At 42.7% G+C, this 27203-nt stretch overlaps 1 protein-coding gene across 1 annotated transcript in view; it reads right to left on the bottom strand.

Moving 5' to 3' along the window:
* Window positions 1-27203, bottom strand: part of PAPSS2 (3'-phosphoadenosine 5'-phosphosulfate synthase 2) — a 96416-nt gene that overhangs the window by 12204 nt on the left and 57009 nt on the right. Inside the window, exons 2-9 of the mRNA XM_084634843.1 lie at window positions 24699-24813; window positions 22134-22369; window positions 18643-18781; window positions 15906-16024; window positions 15672-15785; window positions 14363-14474; window positions 10041-10246; window positions 4139-4274 (exon numbers count right to left, since the gene is read on the bottom strand). Coding sequence (XP_084490969.1) covers window positions 4139-4274; window positions 10041-10246; window positions 14363-14474; window positions 15672-15785; window positions 15906-16024; window positions 18643-18781; window positions 22134-22369; window positions 24699-24813 — 1177 coding nt within the window. The remainder of the gene's footprint in view (window positions 1-4138; window positions 4275-10040; window positions 10247-14362; window positions 14475-15671; window positions 15786-15905; window positions 16025-18642; window positions 18782-22133; window positions 22370-24698; window positions 24814-27203) is intronic.

Below are 27203 nucleotides of genomic sequence, written 5' to 3'. Positions count from 1 at the left end.
GCCATGTACATTGGTCAAACTGGACAGTCTCTACGTAAAAGAATAAATGGACACCAATCACATGTCAAGAATTATAACAAAAAGCAAAAGAGTACTTGTGGCACCTTAGAGACTAACCAATTTATTTGAGCATAAGCTTTCGTGAGCTACAGCTCACTTCATCGGATGCATACTGTGGAAACTGCAGAAGACATTATATACACAGAGACCATGAAACAATACCTCCTCCCACCCCACTCTCCTGCTGGTAATAGCTTATCTAAAGTGATCACTCTCCTTACAATGTATATGATAATCAAGGTGGGCCATTTCCAGCATAAATCCAAGTTTAACCAGAACGTCTGGGGGTGGGGGGGGGAAAGGAGGGGGAGGAAAAAACAAGGGGAAATAGGCTACCTTGCATAATGACTTAGCCACTCCCAGTCTCTATTTAAGCCTAAATTAATAGTATCCAATTTGCAAATGAATTCCAATTCAGCAGTTTCTCGCTGGAGTCTGGATTTGAAGTTTTTTTGTTGTAAGATAGCAACCTTCATGTCTGTAATTGCGTGACCAGAGAGATTGAAGTGTTCTCCGACTGGTTTATGAATGTTATAATTCTTGACATCTGATTTGTATCCATTTATTCCTTTACGTAGAGACTGTCCAGTTTGCCCTATGTACATGGCAGAGGGGCATTGCTGGCACATGATGGCATATATCACATTGGTAGATGTGCAGGTGAAAGAGCCTCTGATAGTGTGGCTGATGTGATTAGGCCCTATGATGGTGTCCCCTGAATAGATATGTGGGCACAGTTGGCAACAGGCTTTGTTTCAAGGATAGGTTCCTGGGTTAGTGGTTCTGTTGTGTGGTGTGTGGTTGCTGGTGAGTATTTGCTTCAGGTTGGGGGGCTGTCTGTAGGCAAGGACTAGCCTGTCTCCCAAGATTTGTGAGAGTGATGGGTCGTCCTTCAGGATAGGTTGTAGATCCTTCATAATGCGTTGGAGAGGTTTTAGTTGGGGGCTGAAGGTGACAGCTAGTGGCGTTCTATTATTTTCTTTGTTGGGCCTGTCCTGTAGTAGGTGACTTCTGGGTACTCTTCTGGCTCTGTCAATTTGTTTCTTAACTTCAGCAGGTGGGTATTGTAGTTGTAAGAATGCTTGATAGAGATCTTGTAGGTGTTTGTCTCTCTCTGAGGGGTTGGAGCAAATGCAGTTGTATCGTAGAGCTTGGCTGTAGACAATGGATCGTGTGGTGTGGTCTGGGTGAAAGCTGGAGGCATGTAGGTAGGAATAGTGGACAGTAGGTTTCCGGTATAGGGAGGTGTTTATGTGACCATCGCTTATTAGCACTGTAGTGTCCAGGAAGTGGATCTCTTGTGTGGACTGGTGCAGGCTGAGGTTGATGGTTGGATGGAAATTGTTGAAATCATGGTGGAATTCCTCAAGGGCTTCTTTTCCATGGGTCCAGATGATGAAGATGTCATCAGTGTAGTGCAAGTAGAGTAGGGGCATTAGGGAATGAGAGCTGAGGAAGCGTTGTTCTAAGTCAGCTATAAAAATGTTGGCATACTGTGGGGCCATGCGGGTACCCATAGCAGTGCCGCTGATCTGAAGGTATACATTGTCCCCAAATGTAAAATAGTTATGGGTAAGGACAAAGTCACAAAGTTCAGCCACCATATTTGCCGTGACATTATCGGGGATAGTGTTCCTGATGGCTTGTAGTCCATCTGTGTGTGGAATGTTGGTGTAGAGGGCTTCTACATAGTGGCATCCTGGCCACTATGGAGGTCGCTATCTTACAACAAAAAAACTTCAAATCCAGACTCCAGCGAGAAACTGCTGAATTGGAATTCATTTGCAAATTGGATACTATTAATTTAGGCTTAAATAGAGACTGGGAGTGGCTAAGTCATTATGCAAGGTAGCCTATTTTCCCTTGTTTTTTCCTTCCCCCCCTCCCCCCCCAGACGTTCTGGTTAAACTTGGATTTATGCTGGAAATGGCCCACCTTGATTATCATACACATTGTAAGGAGAGTGATCACTTTAGATAAGCTATTATCAGCAGGAGAGTGGGGTGGGAGGAGGTATTGTTTCATGGTCTCTGTGTATATAATGTCTTCTGCAGTTTCCACAGTATGCATCCGATGAAGTGAGCTGTAGCTCACGAAAGCTTATGCTTAAATAAATTGGTTAGTCTCTAAGGTGCCACAAGTACTCCTTTTCTTTCTTCAATATAGCAACACTCTTCATCTGCCAAGAAAGTTCTGTCTTGTGGGTGTCACACAGGTTCCATCCTCTCCCCCTTTTTATTTGGGGTGACAACAGATCTCAGTGGCAGGAAGAAAGTGGGGTCAGCTGTTATGGTGCTCCCTGTTTAACCAGGGAGGCATGTATAGGGGAAAAATCAGACTGAATTTGGTACAAATAGCATGCCTTTCCATGACAAGCCTGTGATTTCCAGTGAAGCCTCAACTATATAGTACTAAAATATTATTATTTGTATTAATAAGAATATTTTCTATCTACACTATGATGAGAAAACTGCAAAGCCCTTGAAGTTATTTATTATTAGATGCAGAAATTTAGAAGAGAAGACTAAACCAAGTCTTATATTTAGATCTACAATATGATTTCATTTTTGGGCTGATCATAAAGAGAACTGTTAACTATTCTGTGACGGGTTGGATCACAGAAACCCCCTGGGAGTTGCCACCTGATATGCCAAGACTACTTCTGCCCCTGCTTTCCTGCCCTGTCAGCTTAGGACTTCAGTGTCCTGCCTAGTTTGAGCCAGACCCACTAGCCTGCTGCAAACCCAGACCCAGGTCTGAACCACGTTCCCTAACAGCTGTCGGCTTAACTGAAAGCAATTTAAGAAGTGTTCCTGCCTTTAACACTCAGATGCCCAACTCCCAATGGGGTCCAAACCCCAAATAAATCCATTTTACCCTGTATAAAGCTTATACAGGGTAAAATCATAAATTATTCACCCTCTATAACACTGATAGAAAGGTATTCACAGATGTTTGCACCTCCCCCTCCCCAGGTATTAATACATACTCTGTGTTAATTAATAAGTAAAAAGTGATTTTATTAAATACAGAAAGTAGGATTTAAGTGGTTCTAAATAGTAACTGACAGAACAAAGTGAATTACCAAGCAAAATAAAATAAAACACGCAAGTCTAAGTCTAGTATAGTCAGAAAACTAAATACAGATAAAATCTCACCCTTAGAGATGTTTCAATACATTTCTTTCACAGACTGGACACCTTCCTAGTCTGGGCACAATCCTTTCCCCTGGTACAGCCCTTGTTCCAGCTCAGGCGGTAGCTAGGGATTCCTCATGATGGCTGCCCCTTTGTTCTGTTCCACCCACTTATAGATCTTTTGCATAAGGCGGGAATCCTTTGTCCCTCTGGGTTCTCATCCCTCCTTCTCAATGGAAAAACACCAGGTTAAAGATGGATTTCAGTTCAGGTGACATGATCACATGTCACTGTTAGACCCCAAGCCTTCATTCCTCCCAGCCTGACTCACAGGAAGGCCTGCAAGCAAACAGAGCCATCCACAGTCAATTGTCCTGGTTGATGGGAGCCATTAAGATTCCAAACCATCATTAATGGCCCACGCTTTGCATAACTACAATAGGACCTCAGAGTTATATTTCATATTTGTAGTTTCAGATACAAGAGTGATACATTTATACAAATAGGATGACCACACTCAGTAGATTATAAGCTTTGTAATGATACCTTACAAGAGACCTTTTGCATGAAGCATATTCCGGTTACATTATATTCACACTCATTAGCATATTTTTATAAAATCATTTAGAGCGCAACATCACATATTCACATACTTTTTGATCAACCTCAGCAAAATAATTCAATGCAAGAAGTCTGTGAAATGTCTAATTTTCACATCACACACGTGCAACAGGAACAGATCTATTAGAATTTTTTAAGGTAGTTTGCATGCTGAAAATTACCTAGCAGGAAATTATCTAGTTTAAGCTCCACTTTATTATAATTAGTCTTGTGATATTTGTCTCAAAGTGAGGCTCTTTTAGAGGGAGACAAAGGATAATTAGGCACTAGCCCGGCTGAGACTGTGAAGAGGGTGTAATATCACAAAGTCATATGCTTACCAGCATTCATTTCTTTAAACTTCTGTCTGAGCTCCAGTGGCGTCAGGCGGTATTGATCCAGTCCATCATTCCATTTTATTTTCTCTAACACAAGAAGATCACCACCAGCCAACCAATCCCCACTTTCCATCACCATCTACGAATCATAAACATACACACACACACATATATATTAGTCACGGGATATCTGCTAAATACTAAAACATTTGTATTCATTTTCTCTTTCATTAAATGCCTCCACAGTACAACTATCAGTGACTTACCGAGTGGCTCCATCTAATCTAAGTGTTTCTCTCCTTGAAATGCAAGGCTAGAGGGGACCTTGTCAGGTCATCTAGGCTGAGGTAGGACCAAGTATCCTGACAAGTGATTGTCTAACCAGTTCTTAAAAACCTCCAGAATGATGGGGATTCCACCACCTCCCTTTGACGTTTAGTTCAGTGTTTAACTATCCATATAGTTAGAAAGTTTTTCCTAATATCTAACCTAAATCTCCCTTGCTGCAGAGTAAGTCCATTATATCTTGTCCTACCTTGAGTGGAGATGGAAAACAATTGAATACGTCCTCTTTATAACAACTCTAAACATATTTAAAGGCTATCAGGTCCCCCTCTTCTCTGCCCCTAAACCAAGACTTCTTTTCTCAAGACTAAACATGTCCAGTTTTTTTAACCTTTCCTCAGAGGTCAGGTTTTCTAAACTTTTTACCATTTTTGTTGCTCTCCTCTGGACTCTCTCCAATTTGTCCACATCTTTCTTAAAGTGTGGAGCCCAGACTGGACACAGTAGTGCAGGCGAGGCCTCACCAGGACTGAGCAGAGCAGGACAATAACTGCCTGTGCCTTACATACAACACTCTTGTTAACAGAACTCAGAATATTAGCCTTTTTTACAATTGCATCACATTGTTGGCTCATATTCAATTTGTAATTCTCTTCAACCCCCAGATCTTTTTCAGCAGTACTACTGCCTAGCCTGTTATTTACTATTCTGTAGTTGTGCATTTGATTTTTCCTTCCAAGTGAAGTACTTTGCACTTGTCTTTCCCGAGGCCTGGTCTACACTAGGAAGTTAGGTTGGTATAACTACGTTGCTCAGGGGTGTGAAAAAGCCACACCCCTGAGCAATGCAGTTAAATCAGCCTAACCCCGAGTTTAGACAGTGCTAGGTCGATGGGAGAATTCTCCCATCATACTAGCTACCACCTCTTGGAGAAGTACATTATCTATACCGACGGGAGAACCCCTCCTGTCAGAGTAGGCAGCATCTTCACTGAAGCTCTACAGTGGTGCAGATGCAGTGGTACAGGTGTGTTGGCTGCAGTGTTTTCAGTATAGACAAGCGCTAAATTTCATCTTCTTGATTTCAGACCAATTTTCCAATTTGTCAAAGTTGTTTTGAATTCTAATCCTGTCCTCCAAAGTGCTTACAACCCCTCCCAGTTTGGTGTAATCTGTGGATTTCATAACATACTCTACACTTCATTATCCAAGCCATTAATGGAAATACAGTAACTCCTCATTTAACGTTATAGTTATGTTCCTGAAAAATGCAACTTTAAGCGAAACAATGTTAAGCGAATCCAATTTCCCCATAAGAATTAATGTAAATGGGGGGGGGTTAGGTTCCAGGGAAATTTTTTTTTTGCCAGACAAAAGACTACACACACACACAGTGTATAAGTTTTAAACAAGCAATTTAATACTGTACACAGCGATGATGATTGTGAAGCTTGGTTGAGGTGGTGGGGTCAGAGGGTGGGATATTTCCCAGGGAATGCCTTACTGCTAAATGATGAACTAGCAATTGGCTGAGCCCTCAAGGGTTAACTCGTTTTTAATGTTGCCTCACACTCTTCAAAGCAGCACGAATGGAGGGAGGGGAGACAGCATGGCAGAGACAGAGACACACCCTGTGTGTGAGAGAGAGATGCGCATTTTCCCTTTAAGTACGCAGACACCACTCTTAAGTACACTACCTTGTTAAGTTAATCAGCAAGCTGAGACCGCAGCAGCTGCTGCCAGGAAGCTCCCTCCATCCTGAGCCCTGTCGTGTCCCCGTCCCCCCCGCTCTACGGATATGGGATAAGCGGGGTACAGGAGCAGAAGGGAGGGGGACACCCTGACATTAGCCCCCCTCTCCTCCCCACCAGCAAGCAGGAGGCTCTGGAGAGCAGCTCCAAGGCAGAGGGCAGGAGCAGCACATGGCAGTGTGGGGGAGGGACAGCTGCTGTACAGGGAACTTAGGGGGGCTGTCGATCCACCCTGGTTCCAAGCCCTCACCAGCTAGCTGCAACGGGCTGCTCTTCCTGCAAGCAGTGGACAAAGCAGGCGGTTGCTAAACGACATTATAAGGGATCATTGCACAACTTTAAACGAGCATGTTCTCTAATTGATCAGCAACATAACAACTTTAACTGGGACTACTTTAAGTGAGGAGTTACTGTATAGAATAGTACCAGACCCAAGACAGACCCCTGAGGGACCCCACTAGATAGGTCCCCCAGTTTTACAGCAAGTCATTGATAACTGTTTTTTACTTATGGTCTTTCAACCAGTTACGCGCTCACCTTATAATCATTTCAACTAGACCACATTCCCCTAGTTTGCTCATGAGAATGGTATGTGGGACTGTGTCAAAAGTCTTACTAAAATAAAAATATATCATGTCTACAGCTTCCCCTGATCCATAGACCAGTAACCCTGTCAAAGACGGAAATAGGTTGGTTTGGCATGATTTGTTCTTGACAAATCCATGCTGGCTCTTCCTTACAACCTTATAATCCTCCAGGTGCTTACAAATTGATTAATAATTTGTTTCAGTATCTTTCCGGATATTGAAGTTAGGCTGCCTGGTTAATAATTCCGGAATCTCTTTGTTCCCCTTTTTAACAATAGGTACAATGTTTGTCCTTCTCCAGTTGTCTGGGTCCTGCATCATCCTCCATGAGTGTGCAAAGATAATATTAAATAGTTACAGTATTGCTTCAGCTAGTTCAGGGGCGGGCAAATGTTTTGGCCTGAGGGCTGCATCGGGTTTCTGAAATTGTATGGAGGGCCAGTTAGGGGAGGCTTTGCCTCCCCAAACAACCAGGCATGGCCTGACCTGTGCCCCCCAATCTGACCCCTCCTGCTTCTCACTCCCGACAGCCCCGCCCCGGGGATCCCTGCCCCATCCAGCCCCCACTCTGTGTCCCCTGACTGCCCAATGCCAGCCCATCCAAACCCCCCTCTCCTTCCTGACTGCCCCCCTGGGAACCCTGCCACATCCAACCACCCCTTCTCCCTGTCCCCTGACTGCCCCTCCCAAGACCCCGTCTCCTGACTGCGCCCCCATCCAACCCCGTTCCCTGCCCTCTGACTACCCCGACCCCTACCCACACCCCTGATCACCCCCCCCGAACTCCCCTGCCCTCTATCCAACGCCCCCTGCCCCCTTACCGCGCTGCCTGGAGCACTGGTGGCTGGCGGCGCAGCTGCACCAGGACAGGCAGCTGCACCGCGCAGCACAGAGCACTGGGTCAGGCCGTGGCTCTTCAGCTGCACTGCCCCAGGAGCTCGCAGCCCCGCCACCCAGAGCATTGTGCTGGCGGTACAGTGAGCTGAAGTTGTGGGGGAGGAGGAACAGCGGGGGAGGGGCTGGGCAGGACGGTTCCCCGGGCCGGATGTGGCCCGCAGGCTGTAGTTTGCCCACCTCTGAGCTAGTTCCTTAAGTATCCTAGGAGAATTTCATCATGCCCTGCTGATTTGAATGCATCTATCTAAATGTCCTTGTGGACCTACACTTCCCCTCATTTTTCTCTTGCTCAAATTGTATTTATAGATCCTCTTCTTATCACCTTATGTCCTTTGCTTGGTGTAACTCATTTTGTGCCTTAGCCCTTCTGATTTTGTCCCTACATGCTTGTGCTATTCTTTTGTACTCCTCCTCAGCAATTTGTTTATGTCTCCACTTTTTGTAGGATTGCTTTTTTATTTTCTGATCATTAAACAGCTCCTGATAGAGCCATATTGACCTCTTACTATTCTTCCTATCTTTCCTTTGCATTGGGATAGTTAGCTGCTGTGCCTGTAATATGGTCTCTTTAAGAAACTGTCAGCTCTTCGGAATTCCTTTTTCCCTTAGATTTTCTTCGCATGGCAACATACCTACCAGTTCAGTTCAAGTATGCTTTTTGAAGTCCATTGTCTTTATTCTGCTGCTCTTACTCTTTCCTTAGATCATGAAATCTATCATTTCCTCATCACTTTCACCCAAATACTGGATGATACTTTCAAAAACATTTTATTTAGGCATGATTCTGCTTATATATTTAATCTTCCTTGTTTTTGTGTTTTAATTACTGGATACATTTTCTTTTGGAAAAGTCAGGATGTAAAACACTACGTAAATGTAACAGACAAGGTTAAATGCACCTCAGGCTCCATGCAACCTGATGGTAGAAAGTCTGCCAGGAGAGGAAACAAGCAGCAATAAAAAGTAGAAACAAACAGTCTTCCTTCTTCTGTGTGGGGAATTGTAGTGCTCCGGCAAAGTTCAAGTAGCACACAGCACTAGCTGAGGAGGGGCTGTTGCAAGGGTGACCCAAAATGTTTCCATTCAGTGGGTCCTTTCAATAACTCCTGCCAATGGGACGCCTGTGGAGTTCCTGGCAGACTTTAGAGTTCAAAATGTGACCTATATAGCACTCTGAAGTTAACTCAAAAGACGAACAACAGTATCAGTCAACTCCGGTAAGTGCCACTGAAGCAGCTTTGAAATGCCTAGGAATTGTGCTGTATTGTAGTCTTTCATCTAGCATGTATTTGTCTGGTATCTTGTCGTTCTTTTAACAAATGCCACCCAACTGGCATAGCTCCACTGGGCCCAATTACAGCTATACTGATTTACATCAGCCGATGTTCTGGATCTTGGCCTTCACACTGCATGTTTTGTTTCTCTTTTCTGCATTAAATGCCCAGTATTCATGGGGTTCTTTTCTTCCTGGCGATTTCACAGTGGTCCCCACAGCCACTGGCATTGTTACACCAATTCCCACAAATAAAAAAAACATAGCACTATCAGATCAAAACACCTTATTGTTTTCATTATGCATAAGCAGAACTGACATGACTGCTGGTTTTGAAAGTAGACAGTCAGTCAAAGTTGGCTACTCATTTTAAGCAAAGACACTAACTAATATGTACCACATACTAATGAAAATTATAATTTGTGTTTTTGTTCAGAGGAGGTGGGTAAAGATAAGATGCAGAAAATTTTAAAAAATCCCAACATTCTTCTATGATTAGTAGAAAGAAGTAAAAAGCACCATTCAAAGTTCATTTTAATTATGTTTTGTTTCATGCCTCAATTCTAGCTCTCAGCCAGTGATTTGCCATGCTAGAATGTTGAATAGCATCACAGAGAAAACCAAAACACTGATTCATGGAAATTTAGGGAGTGAAAGTATTAGATCAATGTGAACATGTTTTAGCTAAAAAACAAAACAAAAACAAAAAAACCCCCAGCAACTGTACTTATGTATATAATGAGCTTTTGTAGAAAACTCTCCAGCTTTTTTGTGGTGTTCTATATCCACATATCCCTCTATATGTGTTGTATATCCCTCCCCATGCATTTGATTTTGAGTTCCATGAGGTTGATGGAATAAATTGCTCTCTCGTTAACCAACAAACATGATGTTCAGGGACCATTTACACATCAAGAAATCAATTTGCCTTTGCGATCCTAAAGCAATCTTTTCCAGCGAATGGTTCCTTGCATTTTACTTTGAGTACAGAAAACACCATGTATATTCCTAATAGGAAACATACTATTCCATGCTCTCTACTTTACAGGTTGCCTTAGTTTTTAATTCCTGAAGACTTATTATTGCAAACAGGGAAATTACTAACACACTTACTTTGATATGTGGGTGCTTCACACAGGTTGTCCCCCACACACGCGCACAGCGTTCCTCCTTCCTATGTTCATAGAACTCTGGGTTTCTGAGGATTGCTACCCTTTGGCCATTATACTGAAGTGCAAATGCAGAGCAGCCATCCAGCCGTTTCTTATCTTCCGTAGCAACAGGGAGCACAATGGGAATGCTCAGGTTAATAACGCCATCTGTGATGAGAACACCACCATATTTTAATATACTTAAAATGGCTAAAGCATCACACACACACACACACACACACACACGGCTCTTATGAAAATGTTCTGAAAGAGGAAGTCTTAACCCAGGACTGAATGAATGATCATAGATGCTGGATCAATTGGTCTAATGACCTCATTCAATTACTCACATGACCATACTGATTTTACTCTGGGCTTAGGTTTTTTCTCCTTGTTTTTGCTTGGAAATAGACCTATTGTTTGCTTATAAGAATTAAAATTCATAAGAAAGAATCATTAAACAATTTATCAGTTGTAACTGTGACAGTGATTACGTGGCAATCTAAGACAAATTTTCAATATTCTGCTGATTTAGCATCCTGGAGATTTTTCATGTGATGATTTTAATACTATGTGGATTTTGCCATTCTTCATTTCATTTTTTATAAAATGGTTTATCATTCATCTATATGTAGCAGTTGTAGATTAGCTTCAAGCACAATCAGGTACTTAAAATGTAGTCGTGTGTGATCCAACCAGGTAAATTTCCCTTTGTTTAAATCTTCCTGACTGAAACATGCTTTCACAAATTATTCAGAGGCATGTTTAAAAAGTCAAAAGTGCAACCTCAGATCAGGTCTATTTATTTAAATAATACCAACCAATACTCAGAGATCAATTAGTAAAGCCAATGTGGTAACAAAACATGGAATAATTTCTTAAATAAATCATTTTGGTTTATGGTTTTCCAGCTTTAATTACAATACACAGAACAGTCACTTTTGATATCATATAACTATGCAAGTTGTATTTGCATATTAGTATTCTCATGAACCTAGTTAACAGCGTATTGGAGGTCTGGTATTATGTATAACTGGTTGGATCATAAACAACTTGGTGCCAGTTCCAGTAACCGAATTTAGATTTTATTTTTCTATGGCATTTTATATAATTTATGTTAATCTCTAATTGTAATTATTTCCATAGTATCTGGAAAACAATTAAATACATACTAACTAGAGCTACCAAGTCTACCCTTTCCTAGGGGAATAAAAATGTAATTAAACACCTATGTTTTTAACTTCCCCAAAAATAACTTTTACAGTAATAGATTCAGGAACTAAATCAATCTGAAACTTCAAACAGCTATTGCATAATTTTTAGTTTGGATATTTCCTTGCATTGTCAAGGCAATTTTTTTCTCTTTTGCTGTCAACTAAATGTTACTCTGAATGGTTCAGTGCTATTTATTTAATTTGCTACCTGTTCTCATAACACTTATTTCACCCCAAAACTGTTGAATGTGTATAGTTTCTCCATAATGAAATCGTCAGAAAAAAAAAATATATATATATATATACACACACACACACACACACACACACGGTAAGACATTCAGGTAAGACAAACTGTGTGCCAGCTGCATGCATTCAAAAGAATTCATTAGTAGAACTGATTGAAAAGTGGAGGGGGTTAGTTTTGCATTAAAAAAAAAAACAAACATTTTCAGCTGAAAACTTGTTTTTTCCAACAAAAAACTCCGTTTTCCACAGAAAGCAGACACTTGTCACAAAAAAATTCATTTAGCTGAAAACCCAATTTTCTGTCAAAGAACTTTTGACAGAAAATTTTTATTCAGCCCCTATTAGTCATGGTATTTTCTGACTCTATCCTAATAATTTTGGAGCACACTACTTCTCATCTCTAAAGGGGAGAACAGTACCACTCAATAAATCTGTGTGGCACGGATTTAATTAATATATATCTTATTAATATACCTTTTGAGCCGTTTGAAGGTAAATAAAATGAAATTAGATATTTATACATGTTTGGAATGTCTCTCTTATGCTACCACACGTGACTTCTTGTTTCACAGGAGAGGTTAAATACTTTACAAGGCACCTCAGTATACCCTACAGAAACAGGGGAACATATTTAAGACGGGGGTTTTGTACATAGCCAAATTACTAAAATGTAAGTGTGACTTATTACTGAGAGGTTATGGGACTCAAAATGTATTATTAGTAAAAACTGGTAACACGAACTTGGACAGGTAAGTGCCAATGCTTCTACTGCTCACTTTATTCTGATTGCATCCTTCAAGACATAACTATTTTTTGGTCAGTCCTAGGCTGAGGGTTCAAACTCTATGCTAATCAGGCAGGATGACTTGCCTGCCTTTTTTTGAAAGTCCAGTCCCAAACGTTTATTTAGGAACATAATGGTGTCCACTGCCTCTGCGCCTAACCACTTTACATCACTAAATACAACCACTAATAAAGAAATAAGGGCTTTGCAATGAAAGAAAGTCAGAGAACCCCACTTCCTTCTCTCGAAATGTTAGTCAAAAGCCAGCCCAACAGATACACAGTGACCACCAAACTCAGATCACCAGGGACAGCAGACGCCAGTGGCATGGGACTGCAACTGAAAATACCTTTGCTGCCTGTTTTGGAGAAGTTAACACACATAATGAAAAAAGCAAGTGCTGCGATAAGTGGGTCCCAGGCCAGTTAGGGCTCTACACATAGTGACCAACAGTATGAAACACGAAAAAAAAACCAAAACAAAACAAGACATTCAGTACAAGCAACAGAGCACTGGTGCTGTGAACTCATCATGGGGCATCCCACTCAAGTGATGAGCCACTGCAATCTGATCCAAATGGTGCTTCATGGTGATATTCAAGTGTAGCAACAAAACAGTAGTTTAACCTGGAAGTTACAGAGGTGTGGATTATTGCGGTGAGGTCTGCATCAGAGGGAAAGAGTTACAGCCACCAGGCCAGCAGTTGTCAAAAGGCGCTTGGTGCCACTAGAGCCACCTGGGAATCCAAAAGCAGGGATTACAGCAATGTGATCTTTAGACTACAAACTGTATTGACAAAGCTACACTTGCCCTGTTCCCAGCTTCAACACTTTTGTCTCATGAGGTTGAACATAAATATTGATGAGACCAAATTAGCTTATCAGGCACTGGGATCAGCAAAAGGACCACAGTTGTGGATTTGATGAACAGGAGACATGGTTTTGAGGGTCACCTGCATGTTAGCAATGCTGCATGTCAAAATGTTGGTGGTACGTAAACGTCGAACAGGAGTGGTGACAATGCTGAACTCCACAGAGGGAAGCTTTTACAGTGGAAGAGTTAATATTAATTAGCCCCCTTTTTACTCTGTCAGGATCTGATTTTTCATTCCTTATTTACTTTGAGCAGTACCTTACTCTGGGAGTAATCTCAGTCAGTGAAAGTGAGTTATTACTCTACATGAGCATTTGGGGCCTCAAAGACGAAAGATCAAATTCAATATCTCCAGCCGTTCTTTCAAGCTTCCAAAAGCAAGTCAACAAAACCGTATGGTCAGTTATGTCAACAGCTGCTAAAAGATCTAACAAAATCAACACAGACATCTTAACTGCAAGCATGGTTAGGAAGTGACTCTACTAAACCCATATCTAAAATCAGGGACAGGACCATCTACTGTTCCCAGGCCAAGATGTAACTCTAGTTCCTTCACCACCATCTCTTTGATTACCTTCTCCAAAACCAAGGAAGGTTAACCTTTCAGTATATTGCTAATGAGAGATTAAATTTCAGGTCCATGGTTTCGCTTTTAAGCCTTAAGAAAGAAGACCTAAAAATATCATCTGAAAACATATACAGGCTTCTGTTTCCAATGTACAGGTCTTCTTTCCTACAGGGGACTACAAACTCAATCTGGCAATATCCTTAGGCATTGGCCTTGATATTGCATTTATATTTAATTGAGTACAATTGAACAAGGAAAGTTTACATAATGGTATTCAAATATTTGAACTGCCAGTTAATGGAATCCGTGCCTGTGGCATTGGGAGCCCTTTCATAATAAAATAGACTGTCAGTTCATATTCTTCCACACAGTTAAATGCATCCACTTGCCATTCTCAAGGTTCTTTATAAAGCTACTTTATAAAGTTACTCAGGTGCCACATTCATCAAGAGAGAGGAATTAAAACAAACATTAAGTGTAGATTAATCTTTGGTATATAATTGACAACTATCATATTTCATTTAAATGTTTCAAACAATTTTTAAGTCCGTTTGGAAGTTTTAAAACAAAAAAATGTTGGAAGCAGGAAATCATACCATCACTCAGGGTGCCAAAATGGATAGCTTGCAAATATTCTGTCTCACGCATAAATCCTTTCAGTGGTGTGGCCCAGCCTTCACTCAGGACTTGGACCCACTGTAGATCCAACTGAAAAAAAAGAATCAGATATTACTTGTATTTCCAGATAATGCTTCAAAGATAGAACTGAAGGCTAAAGAAATCTAAGAACAATCTTGTACATAAGTGCTACCACTTTCTTTAATATAGTACATTTATAAACATCTTTCATTCAGAAGGATTCCCAAAGTGTTTTTTCTTTTTAAGATTGTTAAGCAGAAATCTTCACCTCCCTTACATCCCTGCACCTTAAATGATGCTGCTAACATTTGCACCTGTACTCCACTTGAAGTCACAAAAGGAATGGGTCCAATTTTGCAGAGACAAAAATGCATCCAATGTAAGACACCAAGCTGAGCCCAGATGAAAATTTTGGCCACAGTATTTACTGAAGTTTCATGTTGCACATAGGCCATAGCACAAACACAACAAGTTGTATGGTCTGATAAAGGCTATTCACAAATATTTGTCCATTGGGTAAATTCCTTAAAATAATCTCTCAGTTATATTTCAGTATAAAAATAAGTCTTAGTAGAGAGGGCTATTACAGACAACCAATTTTTCTATTTTATTTGAAAGACTGTAAGAGTATTGGCTATAAATAATACTAATAGAGTGATTTTTAAACTTTTAGAGGATGAAATATATGCTGTTCTTTGAAAGTCTTATTTTGTAAGTCTAATTAACTGGGTTTTACTGCAGTTAGGTGGCAATGTAAAATTATATTTCTACATATAGTACATGCCTCCTGGGACATTTTACAATCTTCGGAAGATAACATTAAGACTGGAGTACAGTTACCATAAGAATCACTTCTATAATGCTAATCAGAACAAACAGACTAAATCTGGATTTCAAAGTCCTCAATTTCATCTGACAAGGAGTCCTACAGTCAGGAGCAAGGCATCTAAACACTAATGATGTAACATTAGTGGTACCTGATTTATTAATGTCAAAAAGCAAATATAACAAATGGAAAAATGTTGTACAGATAGCACTGTATAATTTATATGTTGCTGGGTTGTGTTGCTTTTTAATTTGTTTTTAAACTCCTTGAACAGTTCACATTTGTGTAGTATTAGGGCTTGCATTAATCATACGGCTTGCAGTAATCAGAAAGCAACAGGGTTCCACTCACTTTGCAGATGTCTTATTGTAACTTGTGTAGTACTTTGATAAAAGGGTTTATCAAGGTACTACACAATGCCATTTTCTTTATTCTCCCACCTTGGTAATCTCTAGAATAGGCAGCATGTTAGTATCAGCTTGGGCCCGGTCAATCTTATTTTCAGGTACAAACAGTTCAAGAACATCCTTAATCTCAGTTTTGGGAACAATGTTCTAAAAAGAAAAGAAAGATCCTAGTTACCACATTCATTTTTGAACAAAATATACCAAAAGGCTAACATTTGAAAATATACTTTACAAACTGCAGGCGTTTTTTGGTATAAAACAACCTACTTGTGCTTGTAGCAGCTCCACAACCTGCTGGATACATTCATTCACTGTAGCAATGTTCGTTTTCAACACTAGTTCAGGAGATTCTGGTTTTTCATACTCTGAATCAATCCCAGTGAATCCTACATACAATTAAACCCAAGCCAAATTTAGTGAATGTAATAGTCAACAGCCTAGGGATCAATAAAATAGTTAGCTCGTGTACAAATGGCAAGAAAACATTTTTTCGTTCAGAGAACCCATGCTCAGCAATGGCATTGAGACTTCCTGTTTGGTTGATCAATAATGGACTTGACAATAGGGTTATAGCAATATGATGCTGTATGTTACAGGAGCAACCTTCCTTTGCCCATCTAGGGAGATGCGTTGATGGCAACACTGCAAATACCAGTCATACAGCCCTTAATGCCAGAGAGAAAAAAGTGATGTGTTTACTATCAGAGAGCGAGGGTAAAGAAGCCTAACAAAGAAGAAGGTAGTCTTCAAATAACAAGGGTCCATGAGCAGTTGTTTAGTGGAGGAAGGAAATGTATTTGCCATTTCAAAAAAGGGAAAATTATTATGCCCACTTTTATACAGAAACTTGTCAACATTAGCTTTACTTTTCAGGCCTTAAAGCAGTGTTGTTGCAGAGAAGATTCAGCTGGCTTGTAATACATAGTTGTAACTGGGTGGAAGACTAGCAAGCTGCATAGAGATGCACAACTCCTGTTTTGAATAATCTTCATGTCATATACCTGAACGCTGAATGATAGGGCAGTACAAGTGTAACTGAATCATACTAGCAGGTGGATCTTATTAGTTCAAATCAAGGAAGAAGAGAGGTTGGAGTATCCTTCTTTGGACAGAAATTTCCTGGAGGGAAAACTGTAGTAACAACCAAACTTAGGGAGAAAGCTAAGGCTGAGGTTTACATTTGGTTTTTATTTGAGATAGCAATAAAATCAAACCCCAGAAAGAGGTTAAGTTTGGACTATGTGGATATTCTCTTCAGTACAAGGTAGAAATTCCACCTGTTTTCAGTACTAGTCTGTTTCCCAATTCGGATGTTCTACGTTTCACCCCCTGTTCACCCTTCTCATGCCTACGTTTCCATTCCTCAGCATGTTATTGTTGGGCAATTCAACAATAGTCTCTTTGCCACAAAAAAACGTAACCTCACTCTAAGCACAGATGTTACGTAGGGTATGATATTATATATTATGTGATTTCTTGTCCTGCTATGGAAAACCTCACACTTTAAGAGAATCGCTCCTTTTGGGGAGAGGTTTATTGTCTTTTCCCCCTTTTTACTCCATTCAGGAGCAGGGGTGCCGGAACAATTTGTATAGTGGGGTGCTAGGAGCCATTGAACCAAACTGTAAACCCTGGATATAACGGAAATCACTTCAAGCCAGGGGGTGCGGCAGCACCTCTAGTTCCAGCATCTATGCTCTGGAGCTTCTCCCTTACCCTGCACAGAGGGGTTGAGTTCAAAAAGAAAGTTAGAACTTTGAGACTTTAAAAATGTTCGATTAGTTTATCAGAATATTGCAGATTCCCAACCACACTAGCTATAATGCATCTTGTGTGACTTCACCCAGCATTAAAAGAACATAGGAATAAGTACATTGGTAAGTAAAGATTTTAACATTGACTAGATGAATTAAGGTGAAAGGAACTCCCCAAAACACATATTTCAGTGAAATATTTACCAGTTTCTTCATTAAAAATTAAAAAAAGCACCTCTTCTAGCTCAGTAGATTTCAATAGTTAAAGGATGTGTCCATATTTTTCTTCCAAAGTGTCATTATCAAATCTAGCAGGCATGCTTGAATGGATTGTAAATTTTAAAAGTGGAAAATTTAAAAAGCACCTAAGTGACTCAGGAACCTAAGTCCCATTTTTGAAAGTGACTTGGGCACTTAGAGGACTAAGTCCCATTCAGTTTAAAGAGACATATGTGTGTAAGTGCCTGGGTAACTTCTGAAAATGGGACTTAGGTTCCTAAAGGCTAGATCCACAAAGGGATTTATGTGCCTAACTGCCACTTTTAGTGGCAAAGTCCAAAATTTAGATCCCCCTAACCCCTGATCTGCTGCTGCCAACCCTGTAAGGACCTACATTTCCGCTAGTGAAGTCCCCGTGGGGCCTAAGCATCTGCCATTGGGCACAAACACAGCCACCAACCTCTGACACTCAGGTGGCTAGCTCACACCTAAACCTCAAAGAGATCCTCACACTAGGTGTTTCCCCACCTATGTCACCTGAACTGATGGATCAGTTCTCACACAGGATGACTAGGGTGGTGGATCCCATTCTTAGGTGCCTAACTCTCCCATTGTATAGGGAGCCTGGGTGATTAACTCGGGACTCTGGGTGCTCCAAGGCAGCAGGGTGGCTAAACCTTAGGCATTGTGATGCTGAGTCTAAGTCCCCTTTGTGTATCTAGCCCCTAAGTCACTTTGACAGTTTTGAAATTGTTACTTATAATAATAAGTTTCTGTGTAAGTGAATACTGCTAGCATTAATAATGCAAACGTACTCAAGGGGTTTGTACCATTTAAGAGTGCAGAAATTAGTCTGTTTCTATGCCCCTTGTTTCCACCACCTTCCAAGAGATGACTGGGTTTTTTTCCTTTTATTTAAAGAGGTAGGAATGCTGGCTCTCATTAGCACTGTTCACTGTTGATGAGAAGAGAAAAGGGAGGCAGATAAAAAGAAGATACTGAGATATCATTAAACAAACTGTTTACCTCACCTTTGATTTCTCCAGCCCTTGCTTTTTTGTAAAGGCCTTTCACATCTCTGCTTTCACAAATATTTAGAGGAGCATCTACAAAGATTTCAAAGAAAGGAAGACCAGCCATTTCATGAATTTCCCTTGCATTTTGACGATCCTATAAGAAGCAAGGGGAGAAATCATAAGCAATTCCACAATTGAATTCTCAGTGGGGTGTTGCTAAAATGTTTTATCTGGTCACCAACACCTGCCTAGAGTTGGATTTTTCCAAAAGAAGGGTACAGGCCATATTCATCCATTGTAAAATGTTATCTATTCTAAATATATTCTTACTAAGAAAAAGAAGTTCCTTTTCACATAATGTTTAATAAAAATTACTAGTTTGATCTAGATTCAGCTTTTTAACAGCAGTTTAGAACATCTATCTTCACTTAGCAGGCTGGCAGAATCTTATACTTTGAATGACTATTTATTAACTAATCCTTGCTTTAAAACAAAAATTATTGATAATCAATTGTATTGACCTGATATTAGCAGATTACGGTCATTATTATGAAGCAAACCAAATCATAAGTATAACAGGATATCAAAACTTATTAGAACAGCATATATCAGCTTAATTATACCACTATAAAGCCCTATACGCCTTCCTCCAGTTTTCTATTTTTCAGGGAACTAGTGATTATGAATCTCTCGAGTGAAATTTTTACTTTTAACACGTATTAACTGACACCTAGTTTTCTACACATTTTTGAATATCAGTGTGTCAGGCCAATTTGCATCTGAGCAACAAGAGACCAAGGAACTTATTTTATATACTTGTGATTTTTAAAGAAAAAAGAATAGGGGAAAAATAAAGTGAGTGTGTGATGGGGTGAAACCCATCACAGGCTGGAAAGGGGTTAATAATTAATTATGGAACAGATACAATGTATGTACTGTGATAAAGTTCCTCCTCTGCCTCGGTGGGTCCTGCGTTTATTGGCGGATTTGCTTGCCTCAGAGATTCACGGCAGCCCTCAGTTTGGCCACTTTTGCTAGTGGCTCAAACCTGCTGTTCACTCAGCTAACCTCATCACTGGCCGGCATGGGGAAAAGGAAGGAGAACAATCCCCGCAGTCTCTGCTGATCCACCATGTGGGTCAGGGAACAGCTCAGAGACCTTCCCCTCTGGTGGAACCCATAGTCCAGGTCATCTCCTCCTGTGTCTGATCAGGAGTTGGGAGGTTTGGGGGGAACCCGGACCCGCCCTCTACTCCGGGTTCCAGCCCAGGGCCCTGTGGAATGCAGCTGTCTAGAGTGCCTCCTGGAAGAGCTGCGCAACAGCTACAACTCCCTGGGCAACTTCCCCATGGCCTCCTCCCAACACCTTCTTTATCCTCACCACAGGACCTTCCTCCTGGTGTCTGATAATGCTTGTACTCTTCAGTCCTCCAACATTCCCATTCTCAGCTCCTAGTACCTCTTGCTCTCAGCTCCTCACAGGCACACCACAAACTGAAGTGAGGTCCTTTTTAAACTCAGGTGCCCTGATTAGCCAGCCTGCCCTAATTTATTCTAGCAGCTTTTTAATTGGCTCCAGGTGTCCTAATTAGCCAGCCTGCCTGAATTTGTTCCAGCAAGTTCCTTCTTGTTCTGGAACTGCCCATGTTATCTTACCCAGGGAAAAGGGACCTGCTTAACCTGGAACTAATTTATCTACCTTCAACCACTCTCCTGTAATGCCAGAGTCGGAGACCTCCTGGACTACGACCGGGGAGACTGGCTGGATCCCCTGACGCTCGCTCAGCGCATGGGGCTCTCAAGACCTCGTACTCCCCTGCGCGTACTTCAGGCGGTGAAGGCCGCTTTGCTGCCCGCTGCTCGGGTTTATCTTGACTGGGTCCTGCACGAGGGTGCGCCCCGCCCACCCTCTACCCCAGTCTCACCAGTCCTTTTAATTGGGCCCCTGCCCCATGGATCCAACCGACCCCCTCAGCCCTTCACTGTGAGCCGGCTGCATCTCTGCTTCCAAACCACGCCAAGGAAACATCTATACACGCTCATGCTCCACACCCTTCACGCCCTCACCCTCATGCCCCGTCCCGACACAAAGTGGCAGGATCTCCTGCCACCTCTGGAGGGTGAGGAGCCCCAGTGGGCCAGCCTATATTCCACCTTGGTCCCAAGGCCCGCCAGGAATATCAGTTGGTGGCTCCTTCACGGAGCCGTGAGCACGGGCGTGTACTTGGCACAGTTCACCCCAATCCTGGATGCCTGCCCCTTTTGCGGCGTGAGGGAAACCCTGGTGCACGTCTACCTGGAGTGCGCCAGGCTGCAGCCCCTATTCCGGCTCCTCATGAATATTTTGTTACAGTTTTGGTTGCACTTTTCTCCTCACCTTCTCATCTACGCACTCCCTGTCCGTGGCCCCACTAAGTCGCGGGACCTCCTGGTCAACCTCCTCCTGGCCCTGGCTAAAGCGGCCATCTATAAAACCAGGGTGAGGAGGTTGGCCGATGGAGTCTCCTGCGACTGCGGGGCCTATTTCCGATCCTCCGTCTGTTCACGCCTCCGAGCGGAGTTCCTCTGGGCGGCGTCCACTGACTCCCTTGACGCCTTTGAGGAGCAGTGGGCGTTGTCCGGAGTTCTCTGCTCGGTGTCCCCGTCCGGTTCCCTTCATTTGACCCTTTGACCGCACTCCTGTCCCTGTTTTTCACCTGTCCCTGTTTTTCATTAGTTGCCCCCATAATTATTTGGCTCTCCAGGCCCTGTGGATCCCCCTCTTAGTCTGGGGGGGGGATCCTTTAGCAGTGGGCGGGCTTCCTGGATCCCAACAGGAACACTCTCCTGTAGCCATCTGGCCTTACCCTGTCACAGTACCTTGTTAGCTGCTTCTCAGCCACAGGGGGCAAGATTGGGAGGCATCAGGTGATAACTTAATGGACACTCAGGTCCATTAATGGACACTCAGGCCCCATAAAAGGGAGAAGAGTTTAATCTGAAGTAGGAAGCTAGAGGGAGCAGATAGGAAGGCAAGTTCCTGTGAAGGGCTGAAGTGCCAGAGACTATTGGAGGCTGGAGGCCTCAGTAAGACTTTGGTGGGATCAAGAGTGTTTGATACCAGAGCTGAGGAGAGGCAATGGAACCCCGGGAAAGGGGGTGCGCACAAGACCCAGAAGAGAGGTTGATTCTTGGGGACTTTAGATTACACTGTGACATCTGTTCCCCCAGAAAGGGTTCAACTAGCTGCTTCTCAGCTGGAGGGCTATGTGGTGTGCAAAGACAGATGGCTTGCAGGGAACAGAGATAAACATCCCAGGGGCATCAGACCCTGAAATACGGCTGGTGGTGAGTCCACTCCATAACTCCTCGACCGGGTCCTGCACAAGATATATATTACACTCTTTAAAAGCGCCTCTTTTCCTAAAAATTCTAGTCATGAATTCTTGTAGTGAGAGAGCCAATGGACTCTCTGCAGAGACCCCATTTTGCCAAGTAAATATCAGAATAATCTTAAATAGGTTTACCTTTGCAAAAGGGGAAATGAAACTAGTTATGCAAACAAGACCAGCATCGGCAAACAGTTTGGCAACCTCGGCAACACGGCGGATGTTTTCTTCTCGGTCATCAGCTGAGAAACCTAGGTTTTTGTTCAGACCGTGCCGAATGTTATCCCCATCCAGCGAGTAGGAAGGCATGCCACGAGACAGCAGGAATTCTTCCAGAGCAAAGCCAATAGTTGTTTTACCAGCACCAGAAAGACCTGTTAGAGAGGACAAGTAAGGCATACCGAGGTTCATCCGGAGTATTAAAAAAACAGAAAACTAAACAGTAGTCCAATTAATTACTGGTTACAAGTAATTAAACATCAGCTCCTAAAATATAAATATAGATTTGAGAAAACAGATTAGATATTTGAGGTAGATTAGAGGCATGAGACAGACAACAATAGCCATAGCAGAACAGTTGCATGCCTAGGACCTGCTAATCTCTTGTACTGAAACTAAAGAATGGGATTTTTTGCAAGCAGACTAATTCCATGAGGAAATCCTCATGGAGACTCTCACATCTCTCTCTCAGGGGAGAACACAGGGTTTGGTCCCCTCTTTTCTCCTGTGAAATAGATGCACTCAAACCTGGCAAATCCCAGGGGATATGTAGGGGGCCAGGCCATCACGTGGAGACCCCTCGCTGGGCTGTGACAGTTGGTGGGATACAGGGCCTGGGAGCCTGCTGTCTTCTGAAAAATCAAAGGGCCGAGATCATACTCCCATTACTGGCCATACCTTGTGTCCCAATCCCCTGAATGGACCTTAGACTGCACAAAGAGCAGTCCATGGGGTCTGTGTTGGAGGAAAGACAGTTCTGTGGAGGCATCCAAACCCCTTTTCTTTCCAGAAGGGTTCAGATCCATGCACTGGAGACTGCTCCAGGAACAGAGTCAGGACAGGAGGTCTAGCTAGGGACAGGAGCACTTCAATTTATGTACGACAACAAAGTTAGTCACTAACTGATAATCTAGGAAAGTTATCTAGAAACCCTCAAATGTACTTCCATTATTGCCTAATCCTTAAAAATTAAAATCATAGAAAGCTATGGTAAGATCCCTGTATATTTCAAAGAAGAAATATCACAAAATGAAATTAAAATGCTTCATATACAGTACATATAAATTATATATGAAAGGGAATAAACAGCACTGGATGAATTTCAGCTTCAGGAATAACCTTAAACTAATTTAGTCTTTCACCTAAATGATTGGTATTCAGTAACTTTTTTAAAACTAAACTTTTTTTAATAGAATGGTCAGCACAAAAGCTGATATGAACATAAGATAAAGTGATTCTCCAAACATTATGGAATGTGTGTTTTCCCATATTCCAGCTGCTAAACAAAATATACCAAGAGTTACCAAGCAAACATACATGATAAACAATTAAAAGTAGTAAGAGAATTGTGTAAACATAACTGAACCGTGTACAGAGTGTGGTTGTGACTTACCCTAACCTGTGAGGGAAGTTTCGCCCTGGAGAGAAAAAACCTGGAAGGAAGGGGGAAAAGTAATCCCTTCCCCAAAGATTCATGAAACGAAATACAATGTGACTTACGTTGTAAGCATTATTTATTCTCTATATATACAAAGCCCACCCTGTTATATCATTTAACCGGATATTTTAAATCCTAGGAAACTATTTTTATTTCATCTGTGTATCCACGTCAGAAGAGTTTCCTAGGTCCCATTAGTATCAGTGTATGCAGGTCAAGTTGAAATAGATCTCTTTACACCAGGGGTGGGCAAATTTTTTGACCCAAGGGCCACATCTGGGTGGGGAAATTGTATGCAGGGCCAGGGCAGGGGGCTGGGGTGCGGGATAGTGTGCGGGATTTGCAGGAAGGGGCTCAGGGCAGGGGGTTGGGGTGCAGGAGAGGTGCAGCGGGGGTTGGGGTATGGGATGCGACAGGGGGCTCAGGGCAGGGGGTTGGGGTGCAGGAGGGGTGCGGCGGGGGTTGGGGTATGGGATGCGACAGGGGGCTCAGGGCAGGGGGGTGGGGTGCAGGAGGGGTGCAGGCTCCAGCCCGGCGCCGGTTACCTGAAGCGGCTCTGGGGTGGCAGCGGCAGACACTGCGGCCAGGGCAGGCTCTCTGCCTGCCTGCCCTGGCTCCGCGCCGGGAAGAATCCGACACCACGCCCCGAGAGCTGCCCTTGCCATGCCTCCAGGTACCTCCCCTGCAGCTCCCATTGGCCGTGGTTCCCCATTCCTGGCCAATGGGAGCTGCGGGGGGCAGTGCCTGGAGGCAAGGGCAACTCACAGAGCCCTCTCCCCCGCCCCCCAGGACGTGGTGCCAGCTGCTTCTGAGAGCGGTGCGGGGCCCAAGGCACCATGGGGGGCAGTCCCGCAGGCCGGATCCAAAGCCCTGAAGGGCTGGATCTGGTCCACGGGCTGTAATTTGCCCACCCCTGCTTTACACCATGCACTAAGCTCTACTTGGATTATTGACATACATAAATGAATTTCGAGCTATACTCATCCAGCACCAGTGAGCAACACATTTCACACATCCATATGCAGTCTCAATAAGGCTTAAAATACCTGTTAGCCAGACTGTGCAGCCTCGAAATCCACCTCTTGTACCCACAACTTGGCCTCTTTTACTTCTGCTGACATGATGAGCTTGATATACGACATTAGTGGCTCTCTGGATATTCTACACAAAAAACAAAACAAAAAGTTTTCTTGTTTCATATTGCAGAATAGAAAAATCCAAGGGGAACTGGGAAGAGGAGAAAATTCAAATTCAGAAGATTCAAAATAAAAAAGGAGGTTATTTACAGTAAAGCACAAAGGAAGTATGTTTGCAGTGCTACCTGTTTCTGAATAAATAGTGGATAGCTTTACATGGAACTTAAGGGGGGACAAATAACCAAATAAGATGGCTGTCTTTGGTTTCAGATGGACTTAATTCAATACAATTGTTTTTCTAAGATCTGTAATTCAATTCTTCTTTAAGTTGCTTTTTATCTTTGATCCCCTCATACCATACCAGTGCATTTTCATATGTTGCCTCTGACTATGAGTATAGCAGGAATTTCCTGTTAAAGCTGATACGAAATTTAATCTGCATATGGATTGTTGTAGATAGGGCGCTCTGAGGTGGCTGACTTGCCCTCAGGCATATGCACTGCATAAAAAAGGAAATGTGGATGCAAACTACACACTCACCATGTTTTCTGTCTTAGTTCTCTTAAATTCTGTGCATGTGTAAAGCACATGTGTAATTGTTTACATAACGTAAACCAGCGGTTCTCGAACTGTGGGTCGCTACCCCGTTTTAATGGGGTCGCCAAGGCCTGGCATTAGCCTTGCTGGGGCCCAGGACAGTAGCCAGAGCCCCACTGCTCAGGGCCAAAGCCCAAGCACTTCAGCCATGTGTGTGTGGTAGAAGGCTCAGGTTACAGACCCCCCCACCTAAGCCCTTGGGATTCGGCTTTGGCCCCTCCGCCAAGAGTGGAGGGTCTCTGGCTTTGGCCCTGGCTCCCCTGCCCAGGGCAGCAGGGCTCGGGAGGGCTCAGGCTTCGGTCCCCTCTCCTGGGGTTGTGTAGCAATTTTTGTTGTCAGAAGGGGGTAGTGGTGCAATGAAGTTTGAGAACCCCTGATGTGAACCATTTAAAGCTGTCAACTTACTTGATATGAGTGTTAAACTTAAACAGCTTAAATTGTTAACACTTATATCCAGTAAATTAACTGCTTAAATGGTTTACATTATGTAAACAATTAAAATAATACTTTATTGTGCTAAGGTCAACGGATAGAATCCTCCTTGACCTGGCCCTAGAGGAGCTGCTTCTTTGGCCAGTGTCTCTGCATAATTCTGAAACCACTGGCCATGCTTTTACCCCCTTTTCCCACTGTCAAGAGTTCTCTTGCTCAGCCTTTCCGTAGCCTGCGCCCACTTTACCATGGAATATTGGTGGCTGTGTTGCATTTAGGATCGTCTATGCTCAGAGGGTAGGGTGGGGTGGATTTTACTTTGAACAGCAATGTTCATTTTTGCGTAAATCACATTTATACTTAAACTGTGGTTTAGAAATATTCATACATTCAAGTTTTGGTTAAATTGCAAAAGCATTTCACTTCACATCACCCATTCTCTCACTCTCTCACTCTCTCTCTCACACACACACACACACTAAACTACCTTTTGCTGGCAGTGATTATAGGCTGATACTACTGCCTGTTATTAAAGTTGCTTGACATTTCCTATTATAAGAATCTGTTTTCAGTTACTTATAACTTTGCCAAACTGTAACCACTTAGGCTCACATTTTCCATGCATAGGAACCAGCAGAGTAGGGGGGGAAGAAGGTGTAGTGGGAGGGTAGCCAGATCTGAGAGGAACAGGTATGGGGGAAGAACCTGGACCAGCTAGGCAAAGAGACTAGGACAAGAAGCTGGAGAGGAGGGGTGAAGATTGGACAAAGAGCCTGGGGATGGAAACTGGGATTGTAAGCAAGTGGAGATGAGGAACATGGGTGATGGCATGGGTGTGTGTGTTTGTGTGGGTGTGACACTGGAGCTCAGGAAGGGGTCAGAGTCAGATTGGAGAGGAGCCAGGAGGAAAGGAGGGTGATACTGGAACTGGAACTAGAAAGTAACAGGACTGGGGACAAAGAGGCAGTGGGAGGGAGAGGAAAGAGTGGTAATGAAATGGGAACTGGGACTAAGGGAGGGAGACAGAGATTTGGATGGGAATCCAGAGTGGGAAGACTAGGACTTGTTGGGCAAGCACACTAAGACTAGGATGAGAAGCCTGAGGAGAAAAAATAGTATCTGATCATGTACTTATAGACACTATCACAATGCATAGGTACAAGTGGAGGAAAGGGGAAATTAGTCGTACTGGCAACCTTAGTTCTGGCATTTTCTAACATTTGAGTGCTTGACGTTGCAACCTTAATAATAGTCTTTTGACATAGTTTATGTGTGTGTAATACATGTCTCTCCCACTAAAAAGGGCTCTGGATTCCAGAACATCTTCCTGTCCATATATTATCTTTCAACCAAAAGTCAGAGGCTATGTTGCAGCCATTATAGAAA

Source organism: Lepidochelys olivacea (assembly GCF_965140295.1).
Source record: "Lepidochelys olivacea isolate rLepOli2 genome assembly, chromosome: 7".
NCBI lineage: Eukaryota > Metazoa > Chordata > Testudines > Cheloniidae > Lepidochelys > Lepidochelys olivacea.
The sequence above is the reverse complement of the archived record's forward strand: the minus strand, read 5'-3'. Positions and strand labels throughout refer to the sequence as shown.